This window comes from Aspergillus melleus (genome assembly GCF_016097325.1).
Source record: "Aspergillus melleus strain CBS 546.65 chromosome Unknown contig4, whole genome shotgun sequence".
NCBI lineage: Eukaryota > Fungi > Ascomycota > Eurotiomycetes > Eurotiales > Aspergillaceae > Aspergillus > Aspergillus melleus.
Window position 1 is genome coordinate 4,160,617 of NW_025763373.1, and position 13,635 is coordinate 4,174,251.

The 13,635-nt window shown below is 47.4% G+C and overlaps 5 protein-coding genes across 5 annotated transcripts; 4 read left to right on the plus strand and 1 right to left on the minus strand.

Annotated features, from left to right (window-relative positions):
* Nucleotides 1–444: 444 nt before the first annotated feature.
* LDX57_008209 (uncharacterized protein) lies at nt 445–1,128 on the plus strand (the record flags this gene model as incomplete). The annotated part of the gene is made up of 1 exon (XM_046089931.1): nt 445–1,128. One exon carries the CDS (start codon nt 445–447, stop codon nt 1,126–1,128), a length of 684 nt encoding a protein of 227 aa, XP_045945903.1.
* A 1,730-nt stretch (nt 1,129–2,858) lies between these two features.
* Nucleotides 2,859–3,254, minus strand: LDX57_008210 (uncharacterized protein; the record flags this gene model as incomplete). The annotated part of the gene is made up of 1 exon (XM_046089932.1): nt 2,859–3,254. One exon carries the CDS (start codon nt 3,252–3,254, stop codon nt 2,859–2,861), a length of 396 nt encoding a protein of 131 aa, XP_045945904.1.
* A 588-nt stretch (nt 3,255–3,842) lies between these two features.
* Nucleotides 3,843–4,421, plus strand: LDX57_008211 (uncharacterized protein; the record flags this gene model as incomplete). Its single annotated transcript, XM_046089933.1, has 1 exon — nt 3,843–4,421. One exon carries the CDS (start codon nt 3,843–3,845, stop codon nt 4,419–4,421), a length of 579 nt encoding a protein of 192 aa, XP_045945905.1.
* A 3,333-nt stretch (nt 4,422–7,754) lies between these two features.
* LDX57_008212 (HET domain-containing protein) lies at nt 7,755–10,016 on the plus strand (the record flags this gene model as incomplete). Its single annotated transcript, XM_046089934.1, has 1 exon — nt 7,755–10,016. One exon carries the CDS (start codon nt 7,755–7,757, stop codon nt 10,014–10,016), a length of 2,262 nt encoding a protein of 753 aa, XP_045945906.1.
* Nucleotides 10,017–11,399: 1,383 nt separating this feature from the next.
* Nucleotides 11,400–11,801, plus strand: LDX57_008213 (uncharacterized protein; the record flags this gene model as incomplete). The annotated part of the gene is made up of 2 exons (XM_046089935.1): nt 11,400–11,498; nt 11,628–11,801. The coding sequence occupies 2 exons, from the start codon at nt 11,400–11,402 to the stop codon at nt 11,799–11,801; spliced, it is 273 nt and encodes a 90-aa protein (XP_045945907.1).
* Between the last annotated feature and the right edge of the window lie 1,834 nt (nt 11,802–13,635).

Genomic DNA, 13,635 nt, shown 5'->3' on the forward strand with positions numbered 1-13,635 from the left:
CAGCTTTCCCATTGGGTGTTGAACTTAGGTCACGTGTATCACCTGCGCCTCTGGCCCCCGCATATGTGATACTCAACAGCCAGCAGGAGGCCCAAGACAGCTTCATTCAAGAACCAGCACAACGACTTTACTATGGATATTCCACTTGCATTGCAAACGCTCTTATCGGCACCTGAAGGCTCACTGGAGTCTTATCGAAGCCAGGCACTGACCCTTGCGGAAACAATATGGCGCTCACTGAGAGCCCCCAGCACCGACGCGATTACCTCAGGGCTGTCTTCGCCGCATAGTAGCGAAGACGAGACCGTTTCTACAGAGGTTGCTGGGTCTAGTGTTGCTTCATCGGTCTCATCAGCAGGCACTGTGCCGTCATTAAACCGTCGACTTCGTCCAGTCAGAAGAACTCAGCCAAGAGACTTGCGACCGCAACGACTGCTCACCACCATGGAAAAGAGAATATCCGAGATGAAAAAACTTTCGGGCACAGAAGCAAGAAAGGTTGTCGAGAGAATCTTGATCTCTTTCGTTGATGAAGACGGTCGACTTAGCGATGTGACTCGCATTATCGGGAAGAAGAACGCTGGGGACGAAGAAAGACTCGTCCTCTGTCTGGCACAGCGAGCTTTAGCGGAGGAATACACACAGTGGGAACTAAAAGTACGTGGGCTGAAGAAAACGAGGGTGCAGGAGCTGGCTGAACGGCTCTCAAATGCGAATCCTCAGAGTGGGCACGTTGCGCAATATGTGAGGGAGTGCCGCAGGTTTAAAAGCGAAGACGATGCGGTCAGGTCAATCCGTTATGGCATCAAACAACACCTTCAGGAGAAACTGTTGTCAGATAAACTTTCCGATGGCACAGCGTGCGGAGGTATAGAATTGGGGATCGCCTTTGCTTACCCTGACTTTTTCAGCATGACATTTGATCAACAAGAGGAGTTTGCGGAGCTTCTTGCGAGTGAAGGTTCGGCAGCTCACATCCTCAACTTCTTGCTGGAACAATCTCGTTGGATCAGCGAATGCCAGGCCGTATATAACGGTAAGATGGAGCTCAGTGTCTTCTGTAGACATGTGTCTGACGTCGAAAAGATCATAAAAGCGGTCGCACGGCTCTGTTGCCGTCTGACATGAGAACATTATATGATAATAACACAGGGAGGGCTCTATCCAACGAAAGATCAGCCAAACGCCGATGGCAAGATGAGGATACTTCCAGTATAAGTGGTCCCTCGCGGGGCCTTAATCCGAACCAGTCTTTCAGACCCATCCAGAAGAAGTCCCGAGCTGCAAATTCCCAACTTCCCGGCTATTCTACAGTTCATCGACTTCTGTCGCCAACGGTCGGACCACATCAAAATTCGTTTAACTGTGCTGAAGTCACTCATACTCAGACAGTCACAGGCACACGTGGTCCCGCTTTTGTGTCCAACAATAGCGCACCTTCCCGGACGTCTACTGAGCAAAGAGTTCTGACGAACGAAGAGAGCGAAGCGGGCCAACAGGGAACGGGGTTAACGCCGCAAGACATTTCAACCTTTGGGCAATATCAGGATTCCGGCCTTTTGCCAGAGCAAATGAACCTTGGATTCAACAACGCAGGGTACTATGATAATACATATCCGCCAGTGCCCTTCGACAACGCTACCTTATTCGGGTTCTCTGACTGGGGATTGGTTGACTGGGATATACAAGGATTCCAAGACGTCTATTTATAGCCGATCTCGGACAGCTCTTAACAAACGGTGCCTGGGAACATATCATATATATGAAACTTTGTACAGTGAATGGAACTAAAACACAAGCCCCCCTTCTCATCCTATGTCGGACACAATTAATGCAACCAGTTTCCCTCCTTGTGAGACCTCTACCTCACACTCAGTCAGAATCTTATAATAGTGATCCGTATCAACCAACATCTCGCCAAGTTTAACATGGCCAGTAACTTGTAGTGGTATCAGAGTCGTGACGGTTTGTCCGGTGGTAGTTTTCCCGGGGAAGACGACGTATCCTCCAGTTCTTATCCGTAATGGTTGCCTTGACGGTATCTGGAGGTTACAAACTCGTTAGTTTTCTCCGATAATGTTTGGAACAGACACATTACCCCTGGCGTCGCCTCGTTCAGGACCTCTTTAATCAGAGCGTTGCACTCATCAGTTGTGAAAAACCTTGCAACTGAAAGGTCTTTTGGCTTTGGAAGAGATTCAGCAACAGGTCTCGCTTCTGCCCACGCCGTTGCAGCCTGTGCCTTAACGTTGGTAGATGAGAACGGCACGATTCCCGCAGCCATCAGGTGTGCGGTGTCTGGCCTGCGAAGGACGTTCAGATAAGTTCGGAGTATGTGAGCGGTTCCCTATAGACCCGTTTGGATCTCTTTCTCCTTTCTCTGTTGAGAATGAGCTACCATTAAGGGTCCAACAGTAGTTTGATGTTAGCAGAAGCTCGGAGGGGTAGGACGGGGTGGGGCTTGCGAATTACTCGATCTGCCATCTGACACCGCCTACCATTTTAAGGTCATCATTGATGCCCAACACTGTTTTTCGCTCATAGTAAAAAATGCACATGCACCACTTCACTGGCGTGCTCCCAGGCATGGCAATGAATCTGTGCTTGCAATAATTTTACTACCCGTTATATTCGATAAGAGTGATGCCACAATCTCTGGCGGTTGTTTCTCGGAGTAGTGGATACAGAGTGGCCCGAATATGAGTATTGGAGAGCTGCCAACATTGTTTCACTCGAATTCAATCATGTGTCTCAAGTACAGCTGGGTCCTTGGATGCAATATAAAGAATATCTCTCATCTGACCGTATAACCCCCTGTCTCCACTCTTTCTTCTCGCGCCTCTAGGAAAGACGACCCTTCATAGCTTTTTCACATACGAAGCCAAAGGCTGATAGTAGGGCGTAAAATATCGGTCCATGATGTTATCGAAGTCCACCTCATCTGCAACTATTCCTCGTTTTGAATTGGCTAATTTCTGGTCCTCGTCATAGTTCCAGCAGTCAAAGTCTGTGGGTCCGATAGATTTGCCGGGGCCATCGTAATGGATGCAAATCCAAAACAAAACCCAGAAGAATGACTCCAGATCATGCCAAAATGAGTGCTTCTCTCCCAGCAGGAGTCCTATGGCCATGAATGCTCTAGTACCTGTCTTACCTCTTGCGCCGGAAGCTCGTTCCCTATCTTCTTTGATGGCAAGATCCGAGTCGATGAGAAATGCAGGCCAGGAGTCATTGTCCTCGTCCTCATTGATCATCAGATTCCCGGTTGATATATCTGCCTGGAGCACCCCGGCTTTAGTGTGAAGCGACTCATAACCTTGAAAAATAAAAGTCAAACGTGTATCCAGCATAAGAGTCATTCAGCACTGATGTCTCACCTTCGATGCACGCTTCCAGAGCATTCAAAAGCGCCGCACGAGAACTGGCCTTGTATATTGACTTGCCATAATCAAGTACACAAACGCGGCGGTGGACGCGATTCTGGAGCGACATATCATTGCGACGGACCGGCGAGCTCGAGCAGCTTCTCTTGGTCGGCGGTAAGTATTGATCTGTACAACTGGAGGACCTCTTCTGGCCGAAATTGCTAGTCAACCTCATACCACCTTGTTTCGCGAGGTCCCCGTGATCGGTCGCTTGCGCGCGGGCCTGACGCCAATTATACCGTCGAATATAAACCTCCTCATAGACTTCCGGTACAGACTATACGCGACGGATTTCGACCGATAGAATTTTGGCAGGAAATTGTCGAACCAGACACTATACCAACAGATGGGCCGGAGAAGCAGAGATACAATGCTGCGCGGTTAGCTGGGTCGGTGGCCGTTCAACAATTCCACGGGATGATAGAATATGGAGTCGGATGCTCGTCCATTACGAACGGCCTTGTAGACGTGCAACTATGGGTGCCTTTCGACGATCCAGCTACGTTATGCTACGATGTAGGAGGACCCGGTATCAATGCTCAGGGACCGCGCACCAGAGTCGAGAGAGCTTTATGCGCTTGTTTGATGAGCTTTCGCAATCCTCTTCGTGATCAAGCCTGGCGCAATGCTGCCGCAAACAAGCTGCCGAAATGGCACACGAGTTTCGATAGCGAGCGCTCTCAGATCCCAAGGGCGGAATTACCGCAGAACTCGAACCTGGACACTAGCTCCGAATACACTAGTCTCGAGCAGACTACTTCTGAGTACATACCTTCATCGTCTCCTGTGGGGTCTCCCGTCGTCGAAGGTCGTCGAGCGCCCACAGGAGCGGCCTCTGGTTGCGCTCCATCATCCAACAGACACCCCCAAGAGGACTCTTCTGATTCTGAAGCCGGTCCTACTGCATTTGCTGGACGGAAGCGAGGGTTTAGCGATGTCACATCGTCTCCTCCAACCCAACGGTCTGCGCCGCGAGCAGATCGCCAAGTGAACTAAACCGGGCAATCTCGCTCCCATGATCCTTCATATTGCACACAAAAGTGCCTCCTCGAGCTACAGCAAGGCGGCACACTTGACCCGAGTGCCCCAACACGGAGCTGTATATTGGCGGAAGTTAGGGTCGCTATCCGATCAGCGCACCTGACTTAGTGAAGAAGCTCAAAGCACAGGTCGATCAAGATTTGGATCGCAACTGCACTCCTGTCGGCTCTTGTGGGTCCTACGGCGCGCCATTTAAGATTACATGTGCCACCTTCGGATATACCGTTGTCGGAAAAGGGACCACGTCACGGCTCTGGACGGAGGTGTCGCGCGAAGCCGACGTTTATCGTGTCATTCAGCGCGCTCAAGGATCCGCTGTTCCTGTCTTTCTTGGGACGATTGATTTGGCCCAAATTTAATTTCTTCATGGCGCCGGTAAAATCTGTCATATGCTCCTGATGGGCTGGGGTGGCGAGTGCGTAAGCCATTGTGGCCGCGGGAGTTGACTAAGCCGGCATTTCATCGCCTTGCTCAGCCGAAATAATCGACCAGTCAATTATTCAACATAATTGCTTCTTCCTGTTGAGTTGATTGATCATCATTTTGAAGCTCCAGGGATTGCATAAGTACGAGCTATATCGCATAGTTAGAAAATCAAGACCTTCAATCGAATCCGTGGAGATCACGTAATTCAGTGCTTTAGTCATCCCTGCCAAGCCCTCCAAACTGCCATAGCCATACCGTACTTGATCACCTGACGCACGCCCCCACCTGACGCACGAAAATCCATTCTACACCGATATTTTGAATATCTTTAAACCTCAATATCTTCATCAATATGGCTCCTATTGACGAGGCGATTGCAGAATTAAATTCCCTGAAGTTTGAAGATAGACCTACTCTTACTTTTATTGCAAAAAAATATAGAATTCATAGATCAACGCTATTAAGAAGATTCCGCGGCGTTCAGCATTCCAAAGATAAGCAATATCAGGACCAACGATTGCTTAATGATCAACAAGCGAAAGTGTTTATTTCTAATATCAATTGATTGAGCGAGAAAGGCTTTTATATATCATTTGAAATGCTGCGAAATCTAGTTCATGAGATCTCTGGTAATCGTCTTGAAAAACAGTGGTTGAACTGTTTTATAAAACGATATAGTGATAATCTTATTTCTCGTTATACAATTAGAATCGATTTTTTTCGAAAAAAGATTGATTTTGTGTTGAATTACGCATTATATTTTGAACTTTTGATTTGCAAAAGTTCGGAATACGATATACAGCAGGAAGATATCTACAATATGAATGAGAAAAACTTTTTAATCGGAATGTTTAGTAAAGCGAAGAGAATCTTTTCTAAATCATTATACAAAAAGAATGAAATGAAACAACGGCTTCAGAATAAAAATCGAAAATAGATTATAATGTTCGTCTATATCTGCGCAGATGGGATTTTGCTATGTCTGAGTCTTATATATTAAGCAGTTTCTTCAAAGCTTCAAAATTCTTGATTGTAGGATTTCGATCCTTTTTTTTATCTTTGTTTTTTTATATTCTCGCCTTCAGGATGGACAAATAATGAATTAAAATACACATGACTACGAGATGTATTCGATTGAAAGACAAAAGCGAAAACGAAGCGGCGTTGAAGATTTTTTATTCTTGACAGTCACGGATCTTATGTTAATATGAAGTTTTTCGAATATTGTGAGATAAATGAAATCTTTTTAATAATCTATTTGTTTCATTTTACGCATTTGCTTTAGTTATTTGACGTTGGAATTTTGGGCCTTTTTTTACAATATATAGCGAGAGATTGAAACAATTTTTTTATGAATTTCAAGATCTTTGTTATATTACGAAAAGAGATTTCTTTCGCCTTTTTTGACTATCATGAAAGAGCGCTTTATCTAGTGAAAATATTGCTTTTTTATAGAAATCAATAGATATTTGACTGTTAAATCTTGATATTGTCCTATCGTGATTCAATCGGAATGATGATAATTGATCATTTTTTAGTGAGTTATCTCATTTAATGTTTGATGCAGAAGATTGAAAAAAGATTGAAAAACTTCTTAAATATGCAGTTGTTGATTTATATAATTAAAAAACAAAAAAATTGAGTTTTATAATACATCATCTCTCTACAAAAAATGTTATCTTAAAATTACGCTGTCAAGACCTTAAAGAGGCCCTTTTTCAAAAGAAAAAGAAGCGTTAGCAAGACAAACCTCTTTTATCTGAATTACGAGTCCCTGAGAACGGCTACACAGTGTTTTATTTTTTTAAGAAGATTTAGCAAGTTCGTGATCTTCAAACAGAAAGAGATGAGGCTATACAGATTGTTAAGATTTCAAAAAAAGAGGAAAGACTTTGTAAATAGCGAAAAAAGCAAGATTAAAGACTTTTAATTGAAGAACATAAACGAATCCGCGCTTCAAATTAAGAAACGCGGGTTCGTGAGACAGAAATAAAAAAACAGAAAAAACAGAATAATCAACTCGCTAAACAAGCTGATATATAGCTTCAAAATGACTTCAATATCGCTCAAACAAATGAAAATAAGGTCTCTGTAACTCCAAAGGCAAAGAAATCGAGTGGTAGAGCTGCTGCAGAACCTGAGATTGTTGATGAAGTCCCCTCAATGCTCAATCGCCGCGGTAGGCAGATCCGCCTGTCTGAGCACTTTCGGCAGTAAAAAATGTTGTAAATGGCTTCAATATAATGCATTTATTCAACCTTCTAAAAATCTCTGTATAATACTGAATGTGTGTGGTTGTAGAGCTTCATTTCTATATAGATGCTGAGGTAAAATTCGTGCGTCAGGTGGGGGCGTGCGTCAGGTGATCAAGTACGGTATAACTCTTAGCAAGGAAATCCGTTCTTTGGGAATTTTCCACCAGGATCTTCGTCCGGAAAATATCTTGTGGAATGCCGAACTCCAGCGAGCACTGATCATCGATTTCCATCGGTGCACATTGGACCATTGGTCGGTACACAAGCGGCCAGGTTCTCTTAAACGGCTGCGATGTGGCCCTGAAGAACTCGAATCGAAAAGATTGCGTGTGGTGTGAGTGTACGCACGACTGGGTGACTGACGATGCCGATTGCTGTGCATTGATATTCTGTATATATGCCATTCTCTCGTGACACATTCTTTAACCAAGTATGAATCGACGGTGGAATAGGTGGCATGTGGGCATGTTGGACGTGCCACCTCAATGAGCCACTCAGCAATTAGCCACACCCTTACCCCATTGGTCAAAGAGAGAGGGACAACCAGCAACCTGGCATAAGACGAACTCTTGAACTTGTGATCTTCAGTCCTCTGCGTAACACTCCAATGAGTACCTGCGCCCAATGCTGGTCCATGTTCGTGCACGACAACGCTCTTTCCATGCTAAAGCAGACTGTCGTGATCTTCCGAGACCAGTCCTTGATGGACAAGACGGCGCTGGAAGGCTGCTTAATGTGCCGGCACTTGCTGGGTATAGATGACCCTGCCATCCAGTGGAAGCCACTTGACGACCTGTTGGTAGAGTTTGCACTGAATGAAGCCAGACATAGGCCAGGCCAAAAGGTAACGATCTCACGAACCTCCCTATGGTCTCAGATGTCGAGCACTGCCCTCTCCACTGCGCGAGACTTGGTGTTTCGGTTACGATGGGCTTCCAACCGAGGTACAACAGCCAAACATCTCCTAGGAGAAGCTTCTAAAGGCCTAGGTGAAGCCAGGTCAAACTACAGGATTACCCTATCGTTGAGTGGGTCTTCTCTCAATTTGCAACGCTACACTCTGGAAAGAGGTATGTTCTGGGAACCGCAAGGCATGGGAGTGATCCTCGAAGTCAGCGTCTTATCAGGTAAGTACAGAGTCCGCTTTTATAATGGCGCTATACGTGAAGTGACCGTGAATGTGGTAGGGGACCCGGCGACAGCGCTTACCGAAAAGCTAACTCCTTGCAACGATTTCGAGTCCACGTCCTTGTGGAGGGAGGCCTCTCGGTGGATCGAGGAATGTCGCCAGAACCACGCACGCTGCAACTCGAACAACGTCAACATTCCGGAAGGACACCCGTGCAGAATCTTAGATCTTTCCTCCACGCAACAGGGCTATATACGTCTAACCAAGATAAAGAGTCCCTACCCCCGCTACGTGGCCTTGTCTTATTGCTGGGGAGGACCGCAGAATTACGGCCTTTCCACCTATAACGTGGATGCGTACCATCGAAAGATCTCTATGCACTGCCTAGGGAGGACCATCCAAGATGCAGTGACCGCTTGTCTCCGACTCGGGTATCATTTCCTGTGGGTAGACTCTCTATGCATTATTCAGGATTCCGATGAGGACCGAGCGAACGAGCTGGGGAGGATGGCCGCCATTTATGCTAACGCGGATATCACGCTTTCAGCTGCCCTATCCCGTTCATACGATACCGGATTCTTGAATACACCTCCACCAGTTTATGCTTCCCGTCCATTCTTGCTGCCGTTCAGACTCCCCGACGGGCAGACTGGAAAGATTTGCTTGTATAAACCGTCTGGCCTGTTTCACACCAACTGGCCGCCTGTCCGGGTGGAGACGGTCCGAGAGCGAGCGTGGACTATGCAGGAGCGCTTCATGTCCCGACGACTACTTATCTTCCAGGAACACATGCTCTGGGTATGCCCTGAATCCTTCGGCCATCACGGAGGCCGGCTCACAGAACAATCATACTTCCGTCACGCGGAGCCAGCCGTCCCCGAACGCTACGGGCAATCAGACCTGTTGGCGTACTCGGGGATCGAGGCGACTTATGCAAAATGGCATGCAATTGTGCAAGAGTATTCAACCAAGCTCTTGACCTGTCATGAGGACAAGCTTCCCGCTCTGTCCAGCATCGCGGAGGTCTTTGCGCGGTCTTTGTCGGAACAATATCTCGCAGGCCTCTGGCGCGGTAATATAATTTCAGATCTCCTGTGGACCGGAGTCATACTCGGTCCCATTGCTAGCAAGAACAAACCCTCGACGAGGCCCCCTTCCCGTCTGACCAGGCCCCGGTCATGGCGCGCACCGTCCTGGTCGTTCGTGTCTGTCGAAGGGCATATCAGGTTCAGAATTTTTCGCTCATACTCCGACAAAGTGGCTGAACTAATTGACTGTACTGTCATCCCAATATCTGCGCAGGCCCCATATGGACAAGTCGAGTCGGCGGACATCCGTCTCCATGCCTTTCTCCTACCCGGAAGGCCCGTCAAAGCAGAGGGCATAACTCAGTTTCACACAGAGAGTGAGCTGCGAGACTCGCCATTAAAACCGCCTCGTCGAGTTATTTTGGGGAACGTGTACTATGATATAGCCGCGGAGAAATCGACGGCTTGGAACTCGAAGAACGACGTTATCGAATCAAACTATGGGGTCATGCGGGACACAGAACCTCTTTGGTGCTGTCCCCTGCTTGCATGTCGCTCGGGAACATTCATTGACCTCTGGGGTTTGGTCGTCGCTCGGCTTCTGAATGGTCTATACCACCGTGTGGGTGTCGTGCAAGGACGATGGATTCCTGGGGCGGAGTGGCAGTTTGTCTGTCAAACGAACCCCAGAAGAGATGTCAGGATCGTTTAAGCAGTGGTACTAAACGGGTACACGGTTAGGTTCTCTTTCTAGGCCTAGGAGATACTTATTTTCTTTTTTTGAGCTTTCCGGGAGTAGTTAAACCCAGAGACAGATAATATTACCTATAGCACAGATTTGTAGCTTAGGTACAGGTACGCAACATCCTAATTGTAAGCATAAGCATATACGAACTGACGGTTGCGATTCTGTAGCTTCTTGAGCCATGGAAGGCCGCTGAAATATGGGGAGACGATGGCTAAGTAACGTCTCACTTTAATTATGATCAAATTAATTATCCAAGTCAATCAGCCTACCTCTCCCTCTCCACAACCATCTCATTCTCGGGGCCTCCACTCTGTCAGGTCAGCGTGGTGTTTGTGCCAACTCCCCATATATGAAAGTTGTCTCCCATTTAACTTTATACGCCTGACATGCCAGCGGGTACTCGCTCTCGCCTAAAGTATTTGACAGTCATATTGTACCGTATTGTCTCTCTAGGCTTTTGGCAGTGCGAAGTCTTCATTGTCAGTATTGTAACAGAAACATATGCGATATATTTGAAGAAAGATTGGTGTTAGGAGGCCGAGATGCTTAGAAATGTTGGAGGAGTCATCACGGGCCAGTCTGCCTAGGGTCAGACTTCGCTTCCGAGGGGACAACACGGATGAGTTGCAAGCTTATCCCAGGGTAGCGGCCTTTGAAACCAGCAGCTTTTGTGTGTGAGGTATGAGCATATACAGGATTTTCTTTGCCAATTTGCTTCCAAGGAGTTCAACGTGGCGCTACCACCTTTCAAGTCATAGAATTCAGTGATTATTTTGTGAAGCATTTGCGACCCATCTTCGATCTGGCTTCTACGTTAGACGATATTTTCTCTCATACTCCTGTAACAGTGCTGGTATGTCTTCTTTCCTATCCTCAACATCATAGAAGACCGTTTTCTCTGTACTCCTATTCACAGTCGGGTCAGGCCACTCTCTGAAGAATTCCTGCGAAGACATGAAAAATGGAGGAAAGGCCGCGAAAAGAAATAGGAAATATCTTATGCCCTTGGAAGTATCTTTAGAGCACCTGGTAATTGGAGGATCCCATGGCGACCTCAACTGATATGACGGGCTCTTAAAACGGCAAGGGAATACAAGAGAACGATTTAGATGGTTTTCTTTCGGGGTGTCCAATCAGTATAGTGAGACCAGGGTCCACGAAGCAGCCAAGGGCCGAAGGTAAGCACTAGCCCGCTAGTCGCGCGACCATCGGGTGACCCTCACCCCCATCACCCGCTCCATTCACCCCGTCGCGCGACATCAGGGCGGCACTGCTCACCTACTAGAACCAGAAGGGCAGGCGTCGAGGTGCTCGTAAATTTTTGCTCGATAGGTACGGTGCATCAGGATGTCGTTCCGATCGAGAGCAACATCGCGGAGAAACATCCTGTCGTGCATCGTATCGAAATCTCTCCAGTTGTACGCACGCAGCAAGCCCGGCCATGCGGTTAGTTGTCGAAACACTTGTATTGCCAATTGGTCTTCCATTTTGAGTTAAATGAGAAGAAGTCCCGGTGACCCAACGATCCCCTCCCGATTCCATTCTTTTCGCGGGTGTAATCCTGACCCTGTCCAGCATTACCGGCTGCAGGACTCTGAAGGACCGAGCATATTTATTGAAACCCATGCCCGCTATCCTCGCTATCCTGGTGCCAGCCTCATCCTCATCGGATCCGCTATCCTGCAAACCTCCACCAATGTCCTCGGCCTTCAAGAGGACAACCCCGACATTGCGGTCGATCGGACATAGTGCTAGAGGAACCCGGCATGGAAAGATCGCGTTCATCGTCATCACTGTCACTCGCGCGCGCCTTCCGTTTACGTCCACCCACTGTTCCCTGACTCTGCATCGTGATGGATGTTATGATAAAAAACGACTGTGTGAGACTGGATCGGGTGGGACTCGTTTCCTAGAGGACACGAAGGAGGTAGGTTAGCATTCTGCCAAAGATGCACTGTCTGGAAAGTACGTTCCGACAGGCGTGTATTCGTTATGGAAAAAGTATGCCGGATGCGCGACTTGTCGAGGCCGATTGGTTCGTGGACAACATTTTTGATAGGAGATTCCCTGCAGCGCCTGATCACTTCTAGGTTGTTGTCTCACGGGTCGGTCTGGGTAAGGAGTCCGGTAAAAACCGATTATGTTTCCATCGATTAGGTGTCGGACTGGATCACCGTCCCACCGTTGGGCAGAGGAGGAGGGGAATTGCCGCCGCTGGGAGACCTCCAGCCATTCTTCTTTGTTATCTTCGATCAAGACCCAATTGAGATCTCTTGTTCAGATAGCTCTGTATTCACGGGGTCTATATTGCTGTATAGAATGTTGATAATTTCACGAAATAAAGGACCGAAGACCAGTTCTGAGTAGAGGAGTTGACGAAAGGCAAGATATCTCTGTAGGAGCCTCGTTCCTATTTGAGCATGTCTGTCTTTGGCTGATAGCCTTGAGACAATATGCTAGGATCAGCATGTCGCAATTCATGATGTATGGCCTCGATATCCGGATATGCTCCGTGCAGAAGAGGGGAGACAACAAGAATTCCCTGTAGATCTTTGCTTTCAACTTGGGGTTGGGTGGTGTTTCGTTCATCCGCCACGGAAAGATGTCGCTCAGTTTATCCCCACACAACAAGTAACAAACAAACTACATTGCCTCAAAGAACAGGTTCTCCGCAAGATTATAGGCCTGCCAACTTGCTATTGACCTCGTGTGGCTTAACCCATCCGCACGGCGAATGCGCGTCAATTCCGTGACAGGTTAGGTATTGTGTCGCAGGGCAAGAGTGGCCTCGCCCGCGTAAAGCATGCTTTGTAGGCTTCACAAGCGACCTGTTCAAAATTTCATTGGTTTAATATTTCCTCACATTCGGCTCAGTGGTAGTGGCGTATTGGAAGAAATATAGATTCATGGTAGTATTCGATGAGCGATGTCATAGTCGATGAGGGCCTGGCACCACTTCCTTGTCTTTCAGCATCAATTTCTCGTCATCCCCGTCTCGGACGCCTATTAGCTTGTAATGCGTCGTGAGTACAGCAGCTGTTATTTGTATCTCGGGTTACTTGGTCGTATCGAGCATATAGGCGTGAGTACCGCACTGCAGGAATCCAATAACGTCCTTCATATTGCACGATTACCGCATCTCCGCGAGGCATTCGTGTTCTCCTTGGAAGCCCGTTTGCATCAAAAATTGAACGGGGAGCCGGAAGAACGGTTCGTAATCTTCAAAGTGTTCAAGTACAGCGCATGTACAGGTGGCAGTTCACTCTTCTCATAAACTTTGCTATACCTGCTTGGCTCATAGTACCAAATTCAAGGGCCCTGCAGGTTTGACAATATGACAGACGGCCCCTCTGAAGCCGCGAATATTAGAACCTGTTGTTGGAGAGGCGGTCAAATGGGTTGATGCCATCTAGATAATCCGTCATCCTCATTCCTCGCGCTATGTGTCAACCTTCGAAAGTTCATAGTCTGCGGCAATGGCTAGCTTCCTGGTTGCGCAAGACGTATTATTCCTACCCCTAGAGAACGGACCAGGTATTTCTATGCATAATCCATTCTTTCCTGTCCATATGGTTGAACGTGT